Below are 15,656 nucleotides of genomic sequence, written 5' to 3'. Positions count from 1 at the left end.
GCTATAAGGCAAATAAATATAAGTTGAAAGCTAAGAGCTTGGGACGTTTTCATTTTGTAAGTGGATTTCTCTAAAATGAGCTAAAGAATGAGAGCACAACTCACGGATCATGAAATTCCCATTACAGTGGGATCTTTTTTCATTATATTTTGCCAAGAGAAATAAAATCCTGAACTAAAAGGGGAGAAAAAAGTCCTTTATTGTCAGAAGTGTTTTCATCCCTTTATCTCCATTACAGTGCTTCACCCTGTTTCTCTGCAGTCAAGTCTAGACGTTTCTTTGTAGGATGACAGAACACAGGTTTCAGTGAGTACTCCTATAAGGCACCATGTAACTGGGGCCTTTCATATCCCAGCAAGCACCTGCTCCTGTCGCTCTTATCCTAGTATGAATAGGATGATTGTTATTGCATAGAATATCCAGTGTAACTAGTATATTCACAAGTCCCTAACTATTTAGCGGTTGGATTTTTTTGAGGACCTTCCCCATGCTAACTTGAATTTGAATACCTATACTGTGTGCACTTGCAGATGATATTTGACATCTTTTACTAAACATTATGACTATAATTTCTCTTAGAGGTATATAAATTGGGTTTCTTTTCAAAATATTGTTCTATTTGATGAACTATTTAGAGTGGATGTAAACTGTGGGGTTCTGTAAGGATGGTCTATTAAATATCATATCTAAACCAAATTATTCGTTCCTGCTACCATTCACAGTCTCCCTGAGCTAAATAGTTCTTTCTCTTTCCCTCTCTGTTAAAGATAGAATACTGTTCCTATAGTCTGCAAAGTAAAAGCAAACACCCTGCATCAAAACTAATAAAATACTTTTTTTTAAAAGAAAAGAAAGGAACAATATCAACAAGCAAAGTTAACACTTGGAAAAGTGTCCATCATTAATGCATCTATGATTGCACTCAGATGCTTATGGCTGAAAGAACAAGCAGTACAGTATCCTCGTTGTGAAATCTTCCCCCTGATAGCTCACATGCAATTGGTTTTGCTTATAAGCATCTTCACATCGTGTAGAGGAGGAAAAAAAATTATTTTTCCTTCTACTTTCATGGGTTGTCCAGCTGGAGCCCTGTACATTAAACTCATAAAAGACAGATTACCAAAAGAAAATCAAACAGGAGTTTATTAACACATGCATCGCACATATACATGGGAGCACTTCACAATGAGTAACTCAAAGGAGTGGTCAGAACTTGGGCTTATATAGCATCTTAAGAAAAGACCAATAAAGTTTTAGAGAGTGTCAAGAGAGAAGAAAAGGGCTTGGCGTTCCTAGGGCAGCAAATTATGGGAAGATAAGTGTATGGGGGGAACTAATGGCAGATAAGGGCATCTTAGTAAGGTTTGTTTGCACGGATCCATTTCGGCATCAACTTGCAGTCTCTGGTCATAAAAATGTTCTCCTTTTCCTCGGACAAGCAGTGGGGGAGACCTTTACAAATTTATATCCTGCTTTTAGGCCAATAGAAGAGGGCAGAGAGCATTTCTTTATCTGCTTCTTCTCAGTTGTCTTCAGCTCCAAATAATCCTTATGCCAATGTAGCATATTTTGGGGTGGCATATTCTGCCACCCTTGAATAGCATGCCTTACCTTTGCACAGAACTTGACAGTTTTTAAAGTGTTTTCTCAAATCCTCCCTTAATTGGTCTAGGGAAGATACTAACATTCCTAAGTTTTCAAAGCAGTAAACTGAGACTCAGATAGAAATTTTCATATCAACACTTACTGAGCACCTAATAATTGTCACGTACTATGTGAGGGCTTGGAATTCAAGATCAATAGACTGTAGTTGCTTCACTTTACAAAGCTCGTGTCTCACTTATATGTGGGATCTAAAACTGAACTCAGAGAAACAGAGAACAGATTGGTGGTTGCCAGAGGCAGAGGCTGGGGGTGGACAAAATGGGTGAAGGGGGTCAAAAGGTACAAAATTCCAATTATAAGATAAGCAAGTCCTGGGGGTGTAATGTACAGCATGGTAAGTATAGTTAACAATACTGAATTATATATTTGAATTGCCAAGAAATTAGATCTTCAAGTTCTTATCAGAAAAAAAATTGTAATTATGTTAAGTGATGGATGTTAACTAATGTGCAGTATACACATATATCAAACCATTATGTTGTATACCTTAAATTAATATAATTTTGCATGTCAATTATTTCTCAGTAAAACTGGAAAGAAAAAAAAGCTTGTGGACTAGTAGAGTGAGACAAATAGTAATAACCATAACAGAGCTGGAGAAGCACAAATAAAGTATTAGAGTATCAAAGATGACCACCAGGGAGGGGCCGCTACTTAGAAAAGGTGACATCTGGCTTGGGAATTGTGGGGTGCTTACTAGTTCACCAGAGTTGGATTGAGAACCTGGGATGGGAAAGGTGATAGGGATGATTGGGACAAATGTCATCCCGAGCAGGCAAACAGCATAAGCTAAAGCACTAAGATAGGGAATAGATGGTGTATTCTGTGTGTTTCCAAAGGCCGAGGTGAGGCCAAAAGAGTCGGCTGGGGCGAGGCTGTAGAGTGTCAGTTTTGCTATGCTAAGGAGATTGTAATTTGTCCTTTAGGAGAAAAGGAGAATCATACCTGTGTTTTGACAAAAGAATGCTCTGGTGAGAAAGTAGAGAATGGAATATTACGGGGGAAGAAACTGAAGGGAGTCTGGTAATGGGGAGAGAAATGTTAGTAACACATCTGCTCATGTCCAGTATCACAATCAGTAAATTTGGTGGATCGGTCATTCAGTGAATTGACTTTTGACAGCTTGAGTTTCAATGAATTGGCACTCTTCCTATAGAGAAAGAGAAGGCAAAAAGAAGAAGCAATACAGAGAAAAGGAAATGAGCTGAATTTGAGGATTTGTGGGATGATGGAGATTTCCAAATACAGGTGTGGAGCTCAGGAGACTGGTTTAAGAGCAGAAAAGCCAGGACACGAGTCCAGCTCTTTGGATTTCTTGCTTTGCGATCCCAATGAGTCCACGAGTTATAGAGTTTCTCTTTTAGTGAACTTTGAACTTTTTAGCCGTTGTGATGTTAATCAGTGTCAGCCCAAATTCTCTTCATCTAATCCTCCCCATCCTCGTCCTTATCCCTTGGGAGTACAAAACCATGTAGTAATTGTTATCACTCAAGGCAATGTTGATGTTCAGACCCGAGCAAAAATATTTAATATCTATTTTGAGTATTTCTCAAGACCATATCTCTCCACCGCCAACTTTTAAAAATAATTTTTATGAGTTTGGGCAGAGGCATAACAACTAAAAGTCATTTTAAAAGTTGTTTGTGGAAGAGGTATAAATATATTCAGTATCACTTCAAACAGCAGAACTAAGACAAAGAGTAAAACTTGCAAAACTGGCCAACGATAGAATAGTCTACCAAAGCTGGTCAACACAGGCTGCCTTGCAAAGCAAAGAGCTCCCATTTCTATGTTGTTCAAAGGGAGCTGTCAGGGATATCGAAGGGAAAGAGTCTTGCAACGAGTGGATAATTAAACTAGATTGTCTCACCCTAGTTTTATGATTCTAAGCTTTTAATTTAGAGGAGTTGACAACTGTGTGATCAATTGCATGTTAAGTAAATAGGGCTTTCTTCTACAGCTGTTTTTCTGGCTTATGTTTAACAACAACTAAATAGCCTCATTCTGTGCTTGTGTGTATGTGGGTTTGTGTGTATGTGTGTATCTCTGATTAACAGTTCACAATGAGTCAGATTCTATCCACATCTCATGTCATCGCTGTATTTGCAAACAATGCATGGGTCTTTGGGGATAATTATCAGGCTGTCAACTACTTCCTATATGTGGTGTAGACATTATATATAAGGAAGGACTATCATTATAAATAAATGTTATTCCCCTTGAGTAATTATATTAACATTTGTATATTGCTATTCCTGGAATTAAAACTGTGGATTAGATCGAAACAGAACCTTTGGAAAGAAAATTTGGGGAGATGTTTTCATGTTAATTACAGAAACTACATGTGGAATATTTTTAAATAAAGTGGTTCAGAAAGAAAACAGTAAATAACTTGGTTTTCCATCAAGACAAAATATTTAGGCTGTAGACACTTCATCTCTAACTTGATGACATACGCTAAGAATAGATCCTTTTCTACTTCTGGCAGCCCAATGCTGACTGCATGGACGACTTGCCCACCGACTTCGAGGGATCTCTGGGAGGTCCACCAACCAACCAGATCACAGGCGCCAGCGACACAACCGTAAATGAAAGTTCGGTCACTTTGGACCCTGCTGTCCGGACTGTGGGAGCCTTGCAGGTGGTCCAGGATACAGATTCCACCCCACAGGAGGGAGAAGTCATCTATACTACCAACAGTAAGTTCTGCTGAGCTTTTAAGTGCCATAGTCCAAAGGGCTGTTGCCTCGTGGCAATTGGAAAAAGACACTTTTCCTCAAGAAGAAAAGAAGTTAAATGAGTCTAACACTGCCAGGCTAAACAGTCATACCTGACAGGCCTTTAGAAGCCCAACTCTTTCCAGAGCCGGCAGGGCAGCCAGCAGACCTGACTCTGTCTTGCCTGCCCACACAGAGACTGGGGTACACCCGCCACAGCACTGCAGGTACCCCGTGGTACTTGAGGTGGTTAGGGTGGTGGGTTTGGCCTCTGAGAGGGGAGGGCAGCTGAGAAAAGCAACTGCAAGGTATTCTCAGTGGGAGGGGAATAGGGTCCAAAGCCACTCACTGTGCTGTGTGTGTGCCTGCATGTGCATGTGTGTGCGCGCACGCCCTTGAGCCCTCTTGAGTGTGTGCATGGCTGGGTGAGCTGGTCTGGGCTGCATGCAGGAGGGTGCTCTCATTGTTTCTGCAGGTCTCGGCTGTAAATGGCACCCATTTGGATGGGCATCTTTGCAGTACAACCTAAACTCCTGACACTGGCACATTAATATATCTTTTGGGGTTCTCTGCCCTCTCCTGCATAGACTCTAACTAAATACTGTCCTGTTTGATGGTGGTTATAAAAATATTAACATAGCTGTTATTAAATAAACTGATTAATAAATTGTTACTAAAAAAATTTAATAAAAATATTAAAATTGGCATCAAAATTGAAGCTAAATCCTAAAGCATCTTCTCTTCAATCTAATACAGTAGAGATAAAAGCTTCAAAAATTCTAAGAAAATCAGCCTGCAAATTAATTTAGGTTGAAGGTTCAAAGGGTGGGTGGATATTGCAATTTTTAACTAAGGTATATTTTTTCCCTTGATACACATAACCTGTTCACTATAGAAAATTTGGAAATATAGACAAGCAGATTAAACCATTTTGGGGTATTTCCTTTTAAGTTGGCCTCCTTTTTTTTTTTTTTTTTTACATATTTGTGATATTTATAGAATTTATAAAATTATTCATGCTGAAATTCAAAGGTATGCGTTTTTCTCATGATGAAACAACAGTCCTCATTGTTGAAAGATTGAAAGATGAAGAAAAGAATTAAAAAATTCAAAAATCGCTCAGTACCCCACTTCTAGAAGTAATCAATCTTAACATGTTGGTATATTTCCTGATAATCCTCTATGATATAGTTGAAACAATACCATAGGGGTTGGAAGTTGAGTATTGCAACAATAGAACTTTCATAGGACCTCGACAAAGTAGCTTCAAGTGGAACTTGCTGGTAAGGTAAGTGTCTGTCAGCGCAAGGTTTATTAGTTTTGGGTAGGTAAGAGTTTTAACTTTGAAAATTTGACTTTCAGAGGCATAAGGACCTCAGTATTCAAACTTTGACCGTTAGACTTTAAAAGTCCTTAAAGATAGATTTCCACCCCTTTGTTTTAAAGGTCTAGGGTGGTACTGTCTATGTCTAGTGTTAATATAATGCAAGCCACATATGTAATTTAAAATTTTCTATACCCACACTAAAAAAAAAGTAAATGGGTAAAGTTCATTTTAATAATAGCTTTTGGGGCCTGCTCCGTGGCATAGTGGTTAAGTTCACATGCTCCACCTCAGTGGCCCAGGGTTTGCAGGTTCAGATCCTGGGTGCGGACCTAGCACCACTCGTCAAGCCACGCTGTGGTGGCAGCCCACATAAAATAGAGGAAGACTGGCATGGATATCAGCTCAGTGACAATCTTCTTCAAGCAAAAAGGAGGAAGATTGGCAACAGATGTTAGCTCAAGACCAGTCTTCCTCACCAAGAAAATATATATATGTATCTAAAAATGCAATAGAAAATTATGGTCTGTATCCATATAATTCACAATCCCTAAACTGTTTTTTGCCTAAAATAGACAGAGTGTTTAGGTCATAGCAGGTGTCAAGGGGATGTTTACTGAAGGACTTGAGTGAAAGGGTTCAGTTGGAGCTCAAAGCAGGGGCTTCTGTTTACAACAGAAGGGAAAATGCCAGGTAATTTCAAAAGAAGATATTGATAAAGATGAAGAGGCGGGAGGCATGAGACCACAGCTATAGTCTGAAGACTGATGGCGTGTATGAATATGGTTAGAGATATCAGTCTCTTAGTACAGAAACTGAATTTTTCTCACAAAATATTTTTCCTAGACCTCTGAATTCTGATTAGCTTTATTTATTGGGATTTAACAGAATATTCCGAACATAATCATTCTGATTAGATGTTAATGGTTTATGCCATTAACCAAATGACTGTAGATGCCTTAAGGGGAAAATTCTCTGCTCTCTACAGGTTTGTAAATTGCCTAGTGCCCTAACTCAAATAATCAATAAATGAACAAATACAGATGCGTGAATAAATAAGAGAAAGATTCAAGTTCTCATCAACATTATTGTAACCAACTCGATGATGCTGTCTAAAAAAATGTGGATGGAGAAATAAGTGTCATTGGGATACAATATTGCTACAAATCACAAATAACCCAGTGGAGGTTGGACCTGACTTTTCTTTACATTATCCTTTCCTGCCTCACATCTCTACAGACCTAGACAATTACTAGAAAATGAGGAAATAATAATAGTTAACCAATACATAGTATCAAGTATATACCAGGCACCTTTTTAAGCCATTTACATATATTAGCTCACAACAACCCTCTGAGGTAAATATTATTTTTATCCTCATTTTACTGATGCAGAAACAGAGGCAGAGAGAGATTAAAGTAACTGACCCAGGGTCCGGCCCAGTGGCACAGTGGTTAAGTTTGCATGTTCCACTTCTTGGCGGCCCAGGGTTCACCAGTTCAGATCCCAGGTGCAGACATGGCACTGCTTGGCAAAAGCCATGCTGTGGTAGGTGTCCCACATATAAAGTAGAGGAAGATGGGCATGGTTGTTAGCTCAGCACCAGTCTTCCTCAGCAAAAAGAGAGAGGAGGATTGGCAGTAGTTAGCTCAGGGCTAATCTTCCTCAAAAAAAAAAAGTAACTGACCCAGGGTCATAAGCTAGTGACAGGTGGTGCTGGAATTCAAAGGACCGTCTTTCTCCAGAGCCCCATACTTAGCTTCCTTATGCTCAGAGGATGAACAAGGGGAGAAAATGAACACAGTTGCTCGCTCCCTTCTCATTTCTTTATTTATTCTTTTCTTTCATTTTTTCTAAATCTCTGAAAAATCAAAAATTTGTTCATTCCTATGTGCATTCTCATCTCTACCTCTCTTCTTTCTTTCCCGTCAAATAATGTTGGTGTATGGTTGATCCAATGCACATAAAAGTCATTTCAGCACTCAAGGGGAAGGTGCAGAACAGATTGCCTGTAGAGTGGAGATGGAAAAATCTGGCATTGAAGGATCATCTTCAGCTCCCAGGAGGAAAAAAAAAGGAAAAGCATTTACAAAGCAAAGGAACTCCAAACTTGTTGCAAGTCTGACATTTGGAGAGAAAGACGTTCTTGTCTGCATATCTTTAATGTTTCTGACATTCCACCTTTTATAACCTCGCTTGGCAGTCTCAAATCACACAGTGTTTGCCTTCCACCTCCATGCGAGGGGTCATTTGTAAGAATGTCCAAGTGTCCCTCACGAGTTGTTATCTGCATGCTTGACTGCACCAAAAATACACTTTGTCTCCTGGCTCCCCAAGCCCGGGCTGCAGATGGTTGGATTTGCTTCAGCAGGGAAAAAAGCTCCTCGGGACCAAAGGAAAATACAGCTAAACAAACAGTCTTTTGTGTTCAGAGACTCCAGACAGGAGCTAGAGAAAGAGACAAAAGAAGAAGATTCTGTTACTCCTTCACAAAAACATACAGTGCCACTCTCCATCTTCTCAAGAGGGTCTGAAACCTCCCCTTTCTTTTTGAAGGAAGTTGTTGACACCACCATCCATTTCCTTTGTTGAATCACTACACAAGGCCTCCGGTCCTGCCTCTAGATCATTACCCACTTGCCACCCCTTCCACCTCAAACTAGAAGGAACCAACAGTGGGCCCATAGGGTAGAGGGTGGAGGGGTCCGGTGAGCTGGGGGCCGGAAAGGGATGTGGAGATGGATGGAATCATGATATCTCAAATCTGCCCCAATACATTCTGAGGAGCACATGGCATAATGTGTTCGGCCAGGAGATCTGGTCTTCAAACTTGACAGAAGGAAGCGGTACACGTGAATTAGTATGTAGGCTAAAACTTGGCCAGTTGAAGTGAAATGTGGGGTGGGTTTCCTCTGGGAAACTTCCTGTCGACTCTGATCCTTGAGGGAAGTATAGTGCATCTAATGTGTTGAGCAAACATGAGTTTTGATGTATTCAAAATGCATCTTTCTTTTTGCTACACTGCCACAACTGTGTTAAGTGGTTGTAATATTCCCCTGCCCCTGGATGAAAATTCCAGCAGGAATTTTCTGCTCACACTTAATTAACTGACAGTTCTGAGTCCCGTTAGGTTCCAAACACAGACAAAAGAATTGTTTTTCTGCAGGGCCCTTTCCCTTATAATTCCTGTGACTCAGGACAGAGGGCTCTCTGTCGCTTACACACAAGGCCGCCTGCAGCCCCTGTGCATCCAGCCCTCCACTTGTAGCCTCTGTCGTCTGAAGTGCCCCTACCCTCCAAGAGGTCCTTTTGGATAGGGCCCAAGTTGAGCCCAGTCCTGCTCCTGCTCTCTCCCCCTTGTGGCCACCTCTGGGACACTCACACGTCCCCTGCCTTGACAGTCCTTTCCAGTACAGCAGCTGTCTCCAGCCTCTTACCCCTCACAGGCCATCCTTCTCCTATTTCCAGACTCCAGCCAGGCATGAAGGAGACCTGCGTCCACAGTCAGCTGCAGCTTTTCTAAGGCTTGACTCAATTCTCTCTGAGTCCCACCTACAGGAAACACAGTTCGGAATCCCCTTGGGGTTCTCTTGCAGTAACCCCTCACTGGGCGTGGGTGGCAGACCTTCCCCACACTTTTTGCTGTAGGAGTGGCATTCAGCATGACAGTACTGTATCCACGGTCAGTCTCTTTACCAATATCCCCACCTTCCTCTTTCTCCCTTTTATTGTCTCAAAAAGGGTAATAGGGTCAGGAATCACAGAACAGGTTTCCCTTCATAAACATTATATATCCGGCAGTGGGGCGGGAGCAAGAGCAGCGCGGGTGGAGGTGGGAGATGCCATCTCATCCTTCTTTGCTGTCCACGTCTCTTCAGTGGAAACTGAGGCAGGAAGAGTCCCATGAGAGTTCCAGAGACTCAGTTCCTGAATGTCTCGATGACCTTCCCCGGAGGCCCACATTCTTAGCTGATATCTCTACTAAACTTTGGTCTTTTTTCAAAGAACTAGAGATAGGTCAACCTTTTTGAGAAAAAATATGCTCATACTCTTCAAAATCCACTCACGAGACAAAAATAATTATTAAAACACAGCTGAAACTGCAGCCCAGAAAAAAGTCCTTTTCAGAAAAAAAGCTGTTAACAGCTATCGCTCCACTCATCAGGAGCTCTCCAGGGACCCATGCTCTGGACTGATTATGGAACAAACTTCCAAAGCGTTCATTCAGAGACTTGTGTGTAGTGTCTGAAGTGACCTGTTTTCTCTTCTTTGAGGAACTCAGTATAAACCTCTCTGGAGATTCTTCATTCCTAAATCACATTCTCTTAAAATGAGGCCAGAAATGACATCCACTCTTGTAATTTTCAAGTTCTATATTTATTATTTAGGGAGCAACTGATGTGGTCAGAACATTTATATTCAAAAGATTTAAATGCCCCTAGGCCTGCTCCAACCACAACTTGGACATGAAAACAAAAGAGCTTGTATTCAGGACCTTCCCAGGGCACCCGATTTTGAACCTCTGAGTCAAGACAACTGAGAGAAAAAGGGAGAGTTGGCACGAACATCACATTTCTGCTTCAAATGTGCAACGACGCTTTGCTACATCTGCAAAGCAGCAATTTCCAGGTTTTATGTGACTGCAAAATATACTGGTACCTCCAGAAATAAACATATCTAGATAAAGCATTCCACTGTTTATGAGGGAGGACGAGAGTAAGTAGCCACGTCTGCTTTTTTGGCTTGCATCAAAGCCTGAAATGGCAAAGTAGCTACCCTTGACTGTGGATAAATATGCTGGCTGGAACCAGCAGAGAATGATCTCCCTTGGTGCCCATAAGATTCACATTAGCCCTGGAAAGATAATTGCTTTGATTTGTGAGCATATTCCATTGCGGCAGACAACAGAATCAGCCAACCCTTTAAGATTTTAGACCCCACTGTCGTCTCCCCTTCAGGAAATAGTTAAGCCATGGCGGACTACTTCTATACAAAAGGGAGCATTTGCAGATTGTGACACTGCTCCCACAGTCCTTCCCATGCCTCATAATGTGCCAGGTCCCTGGAACAACATCTCTCCCTTGTTTCTGAGCCCTCAGCTCACCAGCTCAGTGATAGCTTCAACAGAGGGACAGCTGTTATGAAGAGCAAAAATCTTTCCCATAAGCACGTGCCTTGAACATCAAGTGACCCAGGTGGCAACTATCCAATCCACAAGCCACCAGGTTTACCATGATAATGCTGCTCCCCAATGAAAAGCCCTTGCCAAACCAACAGAGCCCACTCAGGGCCAGACTCCCAGGGTTTTTTTTCCCTCTCTTGTGCATCTGGTGCCTCTGAAAGGGAGTATTGAGGATCTGCAGATTCACAAACAGCCTGTGAGAGAATTAATCAATTTAGACTACAGATATATTGCTGCTTGGAGCACTCAGCCTGGGCATGACACACACCATCCACTCGGAAGAAACTTGTCTTCCTGAAATGAAGTAACTCAGCCAGCAGACTAAATCCATCCATTGCTGGGAGATTGTCTCAGATGCTCTGAGTTGCTCACAGATAGCACAATCTCCAGTTTGATTAATTCCTCCCAAGGCTGTCTCGCTTTTTGTATGTGTTGAGGCTCAGCAGCTGTTACAAGAGTGAGCTCAGGAAAGGGCTGTTGAGCAGATCTGCATTTTACCAGACATTGTCACACTGAACATGGAGCTCAGCAGGAGGTGACAGCTGATGGCAGGAAGCACAATTGGAGGGTCAGTACTTTTTCAAAGTTTGAGCAGTATCCAGTGTCAATAAGATAATGTTTCTCTTTGCATTTCAGTTCTAAAGCAAATCATAGGGAAGTCCCATCATTCAGAGATTAAGAAAACAGGAACAGCCAAAAATGCCTTTTGGATGACATAAGAATTGGCTCTGAAAATTGAGTGTCTCGGTTCTGTAAGCCAAAATATTTCAGAAATGAAATTCAGTGGTTCAGAGAAAAAGAAAAAAAAAAACAGCATAACTACCAAAACATTACTGGAGCTACTTGAAGCAAGATGATACAATGGAAACACCACTAGCCAGAGGCAGGAAATTTGGGCCTGAGTCCTGATGTGGCCTCCAATTAGCTGTGTGACCTTGGGCAAGTCACATAACCCTTCTGCACTTTCATTTCCTCAATTGTCAAATAAGGCACTGTACTGGCAGATGATTTCTGAGATCCTTTCCAGTTCCATAACTCTGTGATTAAAGTCAGAGTCCCTCTCTTGGCACCCTTCTCAGTCTCACTGGGAAAGGTACAATCAAGCTCTTGCATCCTCACTTACAAGCCCTCCTTCCTGCCTTTATTTCAGCACCACTAAGCCCACCTAGCAAGGAACTCTGCCCTGAGCTCTCTCCCTACTGCCACATTGTTTGAGACTATAGAGGGTCACAACGAGACTGTAGCATCTGCCCAGCTCCATATAAAATGAATGATTGAGAAGACAGTGGGTGTAGGCAGCTGGAAGAGCAGCACAGCATAGCCCAGATTCCTTCTAGGATTCCGACACACAGTGGACCCTGTCCTCGGAACGTTATGGACTTCTGCTCACAGAGGCTCTTAAAACAGTTCCCACCTGGTTCTGATACTGCCTTTAGTGTCGATTTTAACAATAACTGTGGTGGCAAGTCATGTAAACCAAAATGCTAGGCAGAGCAGCTCTTCTTTATTATGTTTTAATACTGATGCTAGACAATGAGCAAATAATACTAGCAAAAAGCACTGTGTTTCTTCAGTAGATAGTGGTGTAGGTGTGAAGGCTGTGTTTATGTACTTACGTGTATGCGAATACACTTTGCTATTTCGTCCCAAGGTTTATACATACATATGTATGTTGCATTTTTATACTGCTTTTTATTTTTATAGTAAATACCACATATATTGTCTCATTTTCTCAGGGAAGTAGTAAAAAAACAAAACTCTGTGACATCGTTTGGAATTGGTATTACTTCCATTTTACAAGTAAAGGTACTAAGGTACAAGTACCACTTTCAGAGTTGTTGGTCCCAAATTGAAGAAGAAATCCCCTCTCACTGGACCCCAGTTCCGGGATTCACAGTGTATGTGAATCACATATACACACATTTACACTCGGTATACACACATTTTGTATTAGCATCCACCCCCACCCCAGAAAAAGGTGCTTTTTCCTGTGGTGAAAATATTGGCCTTGCACAGAATACTTGACTTCAGAAAATGTGTATAGTACCAAACTTTTAAGACTATTTCCTTTTTGCATGCATGTTTGTATTATACATGCAATATACTAATGCAGAGGCTTACTTTATAAGCTAGTGACTTCAGTTTTTATAGTGAAATTACTCCCCAGTGCTCAAGCCAATAACTTGGGGCTACTCTATATTCACTCCACTCTATTGCCCCCCACAGTAAAGCAGTCACCAACCCGTGTTCATTCTGCCTTTTAAATCTGTCTCCATGTGCCATTTCTCTCTGCCACTGCTATCATTCAAGACCTTATCATCTCCAACCTTGATTTTTGCCATTTCACTCCCTCTGTTTCTAGTCTTACCATCCTCCAGTCTGTCCTCATCTTGCTTCCTGGGTAATCATCTGTTGAAATCTGATCTTGTCACCATTTTGATCAAAACATTTTTATCACCTCTGAGTTCAGATCTGAAGCTGACTAATCTCAACAAATCATGAAGCATTTGGCCTCTGCATGTCTCTCCCAGATTTTACACCACTCCCACTTGACACTTTACACAGAAGCATTTCTAAGCCACTAGTGGTTCCAGACACACTGTTCCTGACGCCTCTTCCTCCACCTTCCAAGTCATGCGTACCCTTCAAGCACGTCTCATCTGCTGTATTCTCTGAGATGTCTTCTGTGCTACTCCAAGCGGAATCTGGTGCCGCTTCACCTACAATTATCTCCTTTCAATTCTGTTACAATTTCTTAAGAAATTGTCTATCACCCCACTAAACTTATAGGTCCTTAAAGGGTTTGGACTCTGGCTTTTCATCTTCATGTTCCAAAATCCAGCAGAGTTCGTGGCATACAGTTAGACTCAGTAAACATCAGTTGAATGAATGAATGAACATGCTGAATTTTAAAAGAAACAAACAATAGCAATAGTTAGGAGATGGAAGAGACTGTGTTGCAATATATATTTGCACTTTGTCTGCTAATGAAAAGAATATATATATATTCTTGCATGGATATTCAAACTGAACTGAGGCACCAGTAAATGAGCCTCCCTAGAAGCCAGTTGCTCTGGACAACACTGTGACCCTATTCCCATGTGACAGGAGCACAAAGGCTAGCCTGGTCCCCCATCACGAGGAAAGAGGGAGACTAATGTCTTGTAGAAATGGATTGATGATTTATTATTTATCATTATTGATATTGTGCTCCACAGCAGAAACAGGGGATTAAAAGCAGTGGAGAGAGACGAAGTGGCAGAAACAACAGCAAAGGGAAATGTGATGGGGAAAGACTCTAATGCCTGACTGTGCATCAATTTCTGCAGATGCCCGGGAAATATCATAAAACCAAGAGCCCAGAAACCAGTGCAGCTTAAATGACGCCCTTCATTTTTGTTTTATACCATCAGCACTATTTTTATTATTTTATATTAACCCATGATGAGTGAAGGTGACCCTACAGAGAGATAATATAGGCTGGGGGAAACTGGCTGACTTTGGCATTGGACGGATCTGGGCTCAAGTCCTGGCTGGACACTGACTTAGTAGCTGTGGCCAACTCACTTAACCTCCCTGGGCCTCGATTTCCTCGTCTTTAAAATTGTCCAAATAAAATCCACCTCACAGGTTTATTGTGAGGGTGAAATCAATTGATGTCTATGCAGCTGCTGGCTCAGTGCCTGGCATTCAATAAATCATGAATGTTACCTCTCTCCCCACTCCACACACCACCTCGCCATGAGAACACACATTGGACTGACACGTCCCAAGTACTCATTGGTGCAACTGAAATGTCTTGATATTGTAAAAATATCTACACAGTCCCCTTCACAGATAGATTCCAAGGCCTGAGAGCTCTAGCTTGTATCCTAAACCATCTGCCTGTGGGGATGAAAACTGACATTACCTTGCTCGTCTTCAATTACCGTAATTACTTTACTTCCTGAGCCAGAACTGCATGCTTGCTTCTAGTTATTTATCTTTTTCACTAATTGATCATTTGAGTGCTACTGAGTTATAAACTGCACTCTTTATTACCATGATCTCATATAAAATAATGGCTGTCCTTATAACACCATTTACAGAGAAACCTCTCAGGTTAGCAGCATCACTACTAGGCAGCCCATCCATCAGTCAACAACCCATTAGTGTCAGTTCCTAGAAAGTCGTAATTATGTGTTTCTACACGTGGCTCTGTACTGGTTATACTCCACAGACAGTGGGCTTACCAATAATCTTAGCGTTTTGAGTTTACAGACCTACAGACGAATATCTGTGGAAAAATTACTCATTTCAAATTTACTAAGTCTTGATGTTCTTTTTGTGTTTGTAAGTTAAACCTCAGGGAACAGTTTGGAGCAAAAATTTTAAGAGTACCCATTGATAGAAACCTCCAAGTTTGTGGCAATTCAGTCTCACATCCCCAAAGAGAAAATCTGCTAGGAGACCTTTTAAAATACAGATGTACCTAACTTACCACTTATGCGGTGGTCCTTACTGCACTTCCTTCCGCCCTTTGGGGGAAGAATTTGCAGGGAAACTTCTGGAGAAAAGAAAATATATTGTGGTTAAGTGATTTAGCCAAACTCTCCCTCATGGTTCCATCTGGGACACAGCTGTGGTGATTACCAGTCAGGTCAGATTCCACTTGGTCTGGGTAAGTCTGAGAATGCCAGGATGATAGGAAGACGGTCCTTCCTCCTCCTTCTGGAGGCTTCCTGTGGAGCACACACCAGCACACCAGGCTGAGCATCAAGCCAGGTTC

At 41.5% G+C, this 15,656-nt stretch overlaps 1 protein-coding gene across 1 annotated transcript in view; it reads left to right on the top strand.

Annotated features, from left to right (window-relative positions):
- The window catches only part of RNF150 (ring finger protein 150), a 230,096-nt gene that overhangs the window by 187,881 nt on the left and 26,559 nt on the right, over positions 1 to 15,656 (top strand). The window contains exon 6 of the mRNA XM_070504787.1: positions 4,154 to 4,364. Coding sequence (XP_070360888.1) covers positions 4,154 to 4,364 — 211 coding nt within the window. The remainder of the gene's footprint in view (positions 1 to 4,153; positions 4,365 to 15,656) is intronic.

This window comes from Equus asinus, chromosome 3 (assembly GCF_041296235.1).
Source record: "Equus asinus isolate D_3611 breed Donkey chromosome 3, EquAss-T2T_v2, whole genome shotgun sequence".
In the NCBI taxonomy this organism is placed as follows: Eukaryota; Metazoa; Chordata; class Mammalia; order Perissodactyla; family Equidae; genus Equus; species Equus asinus.
This window is presented reverse-complemented; position numbering and strand designations above follow the sequence as displayed.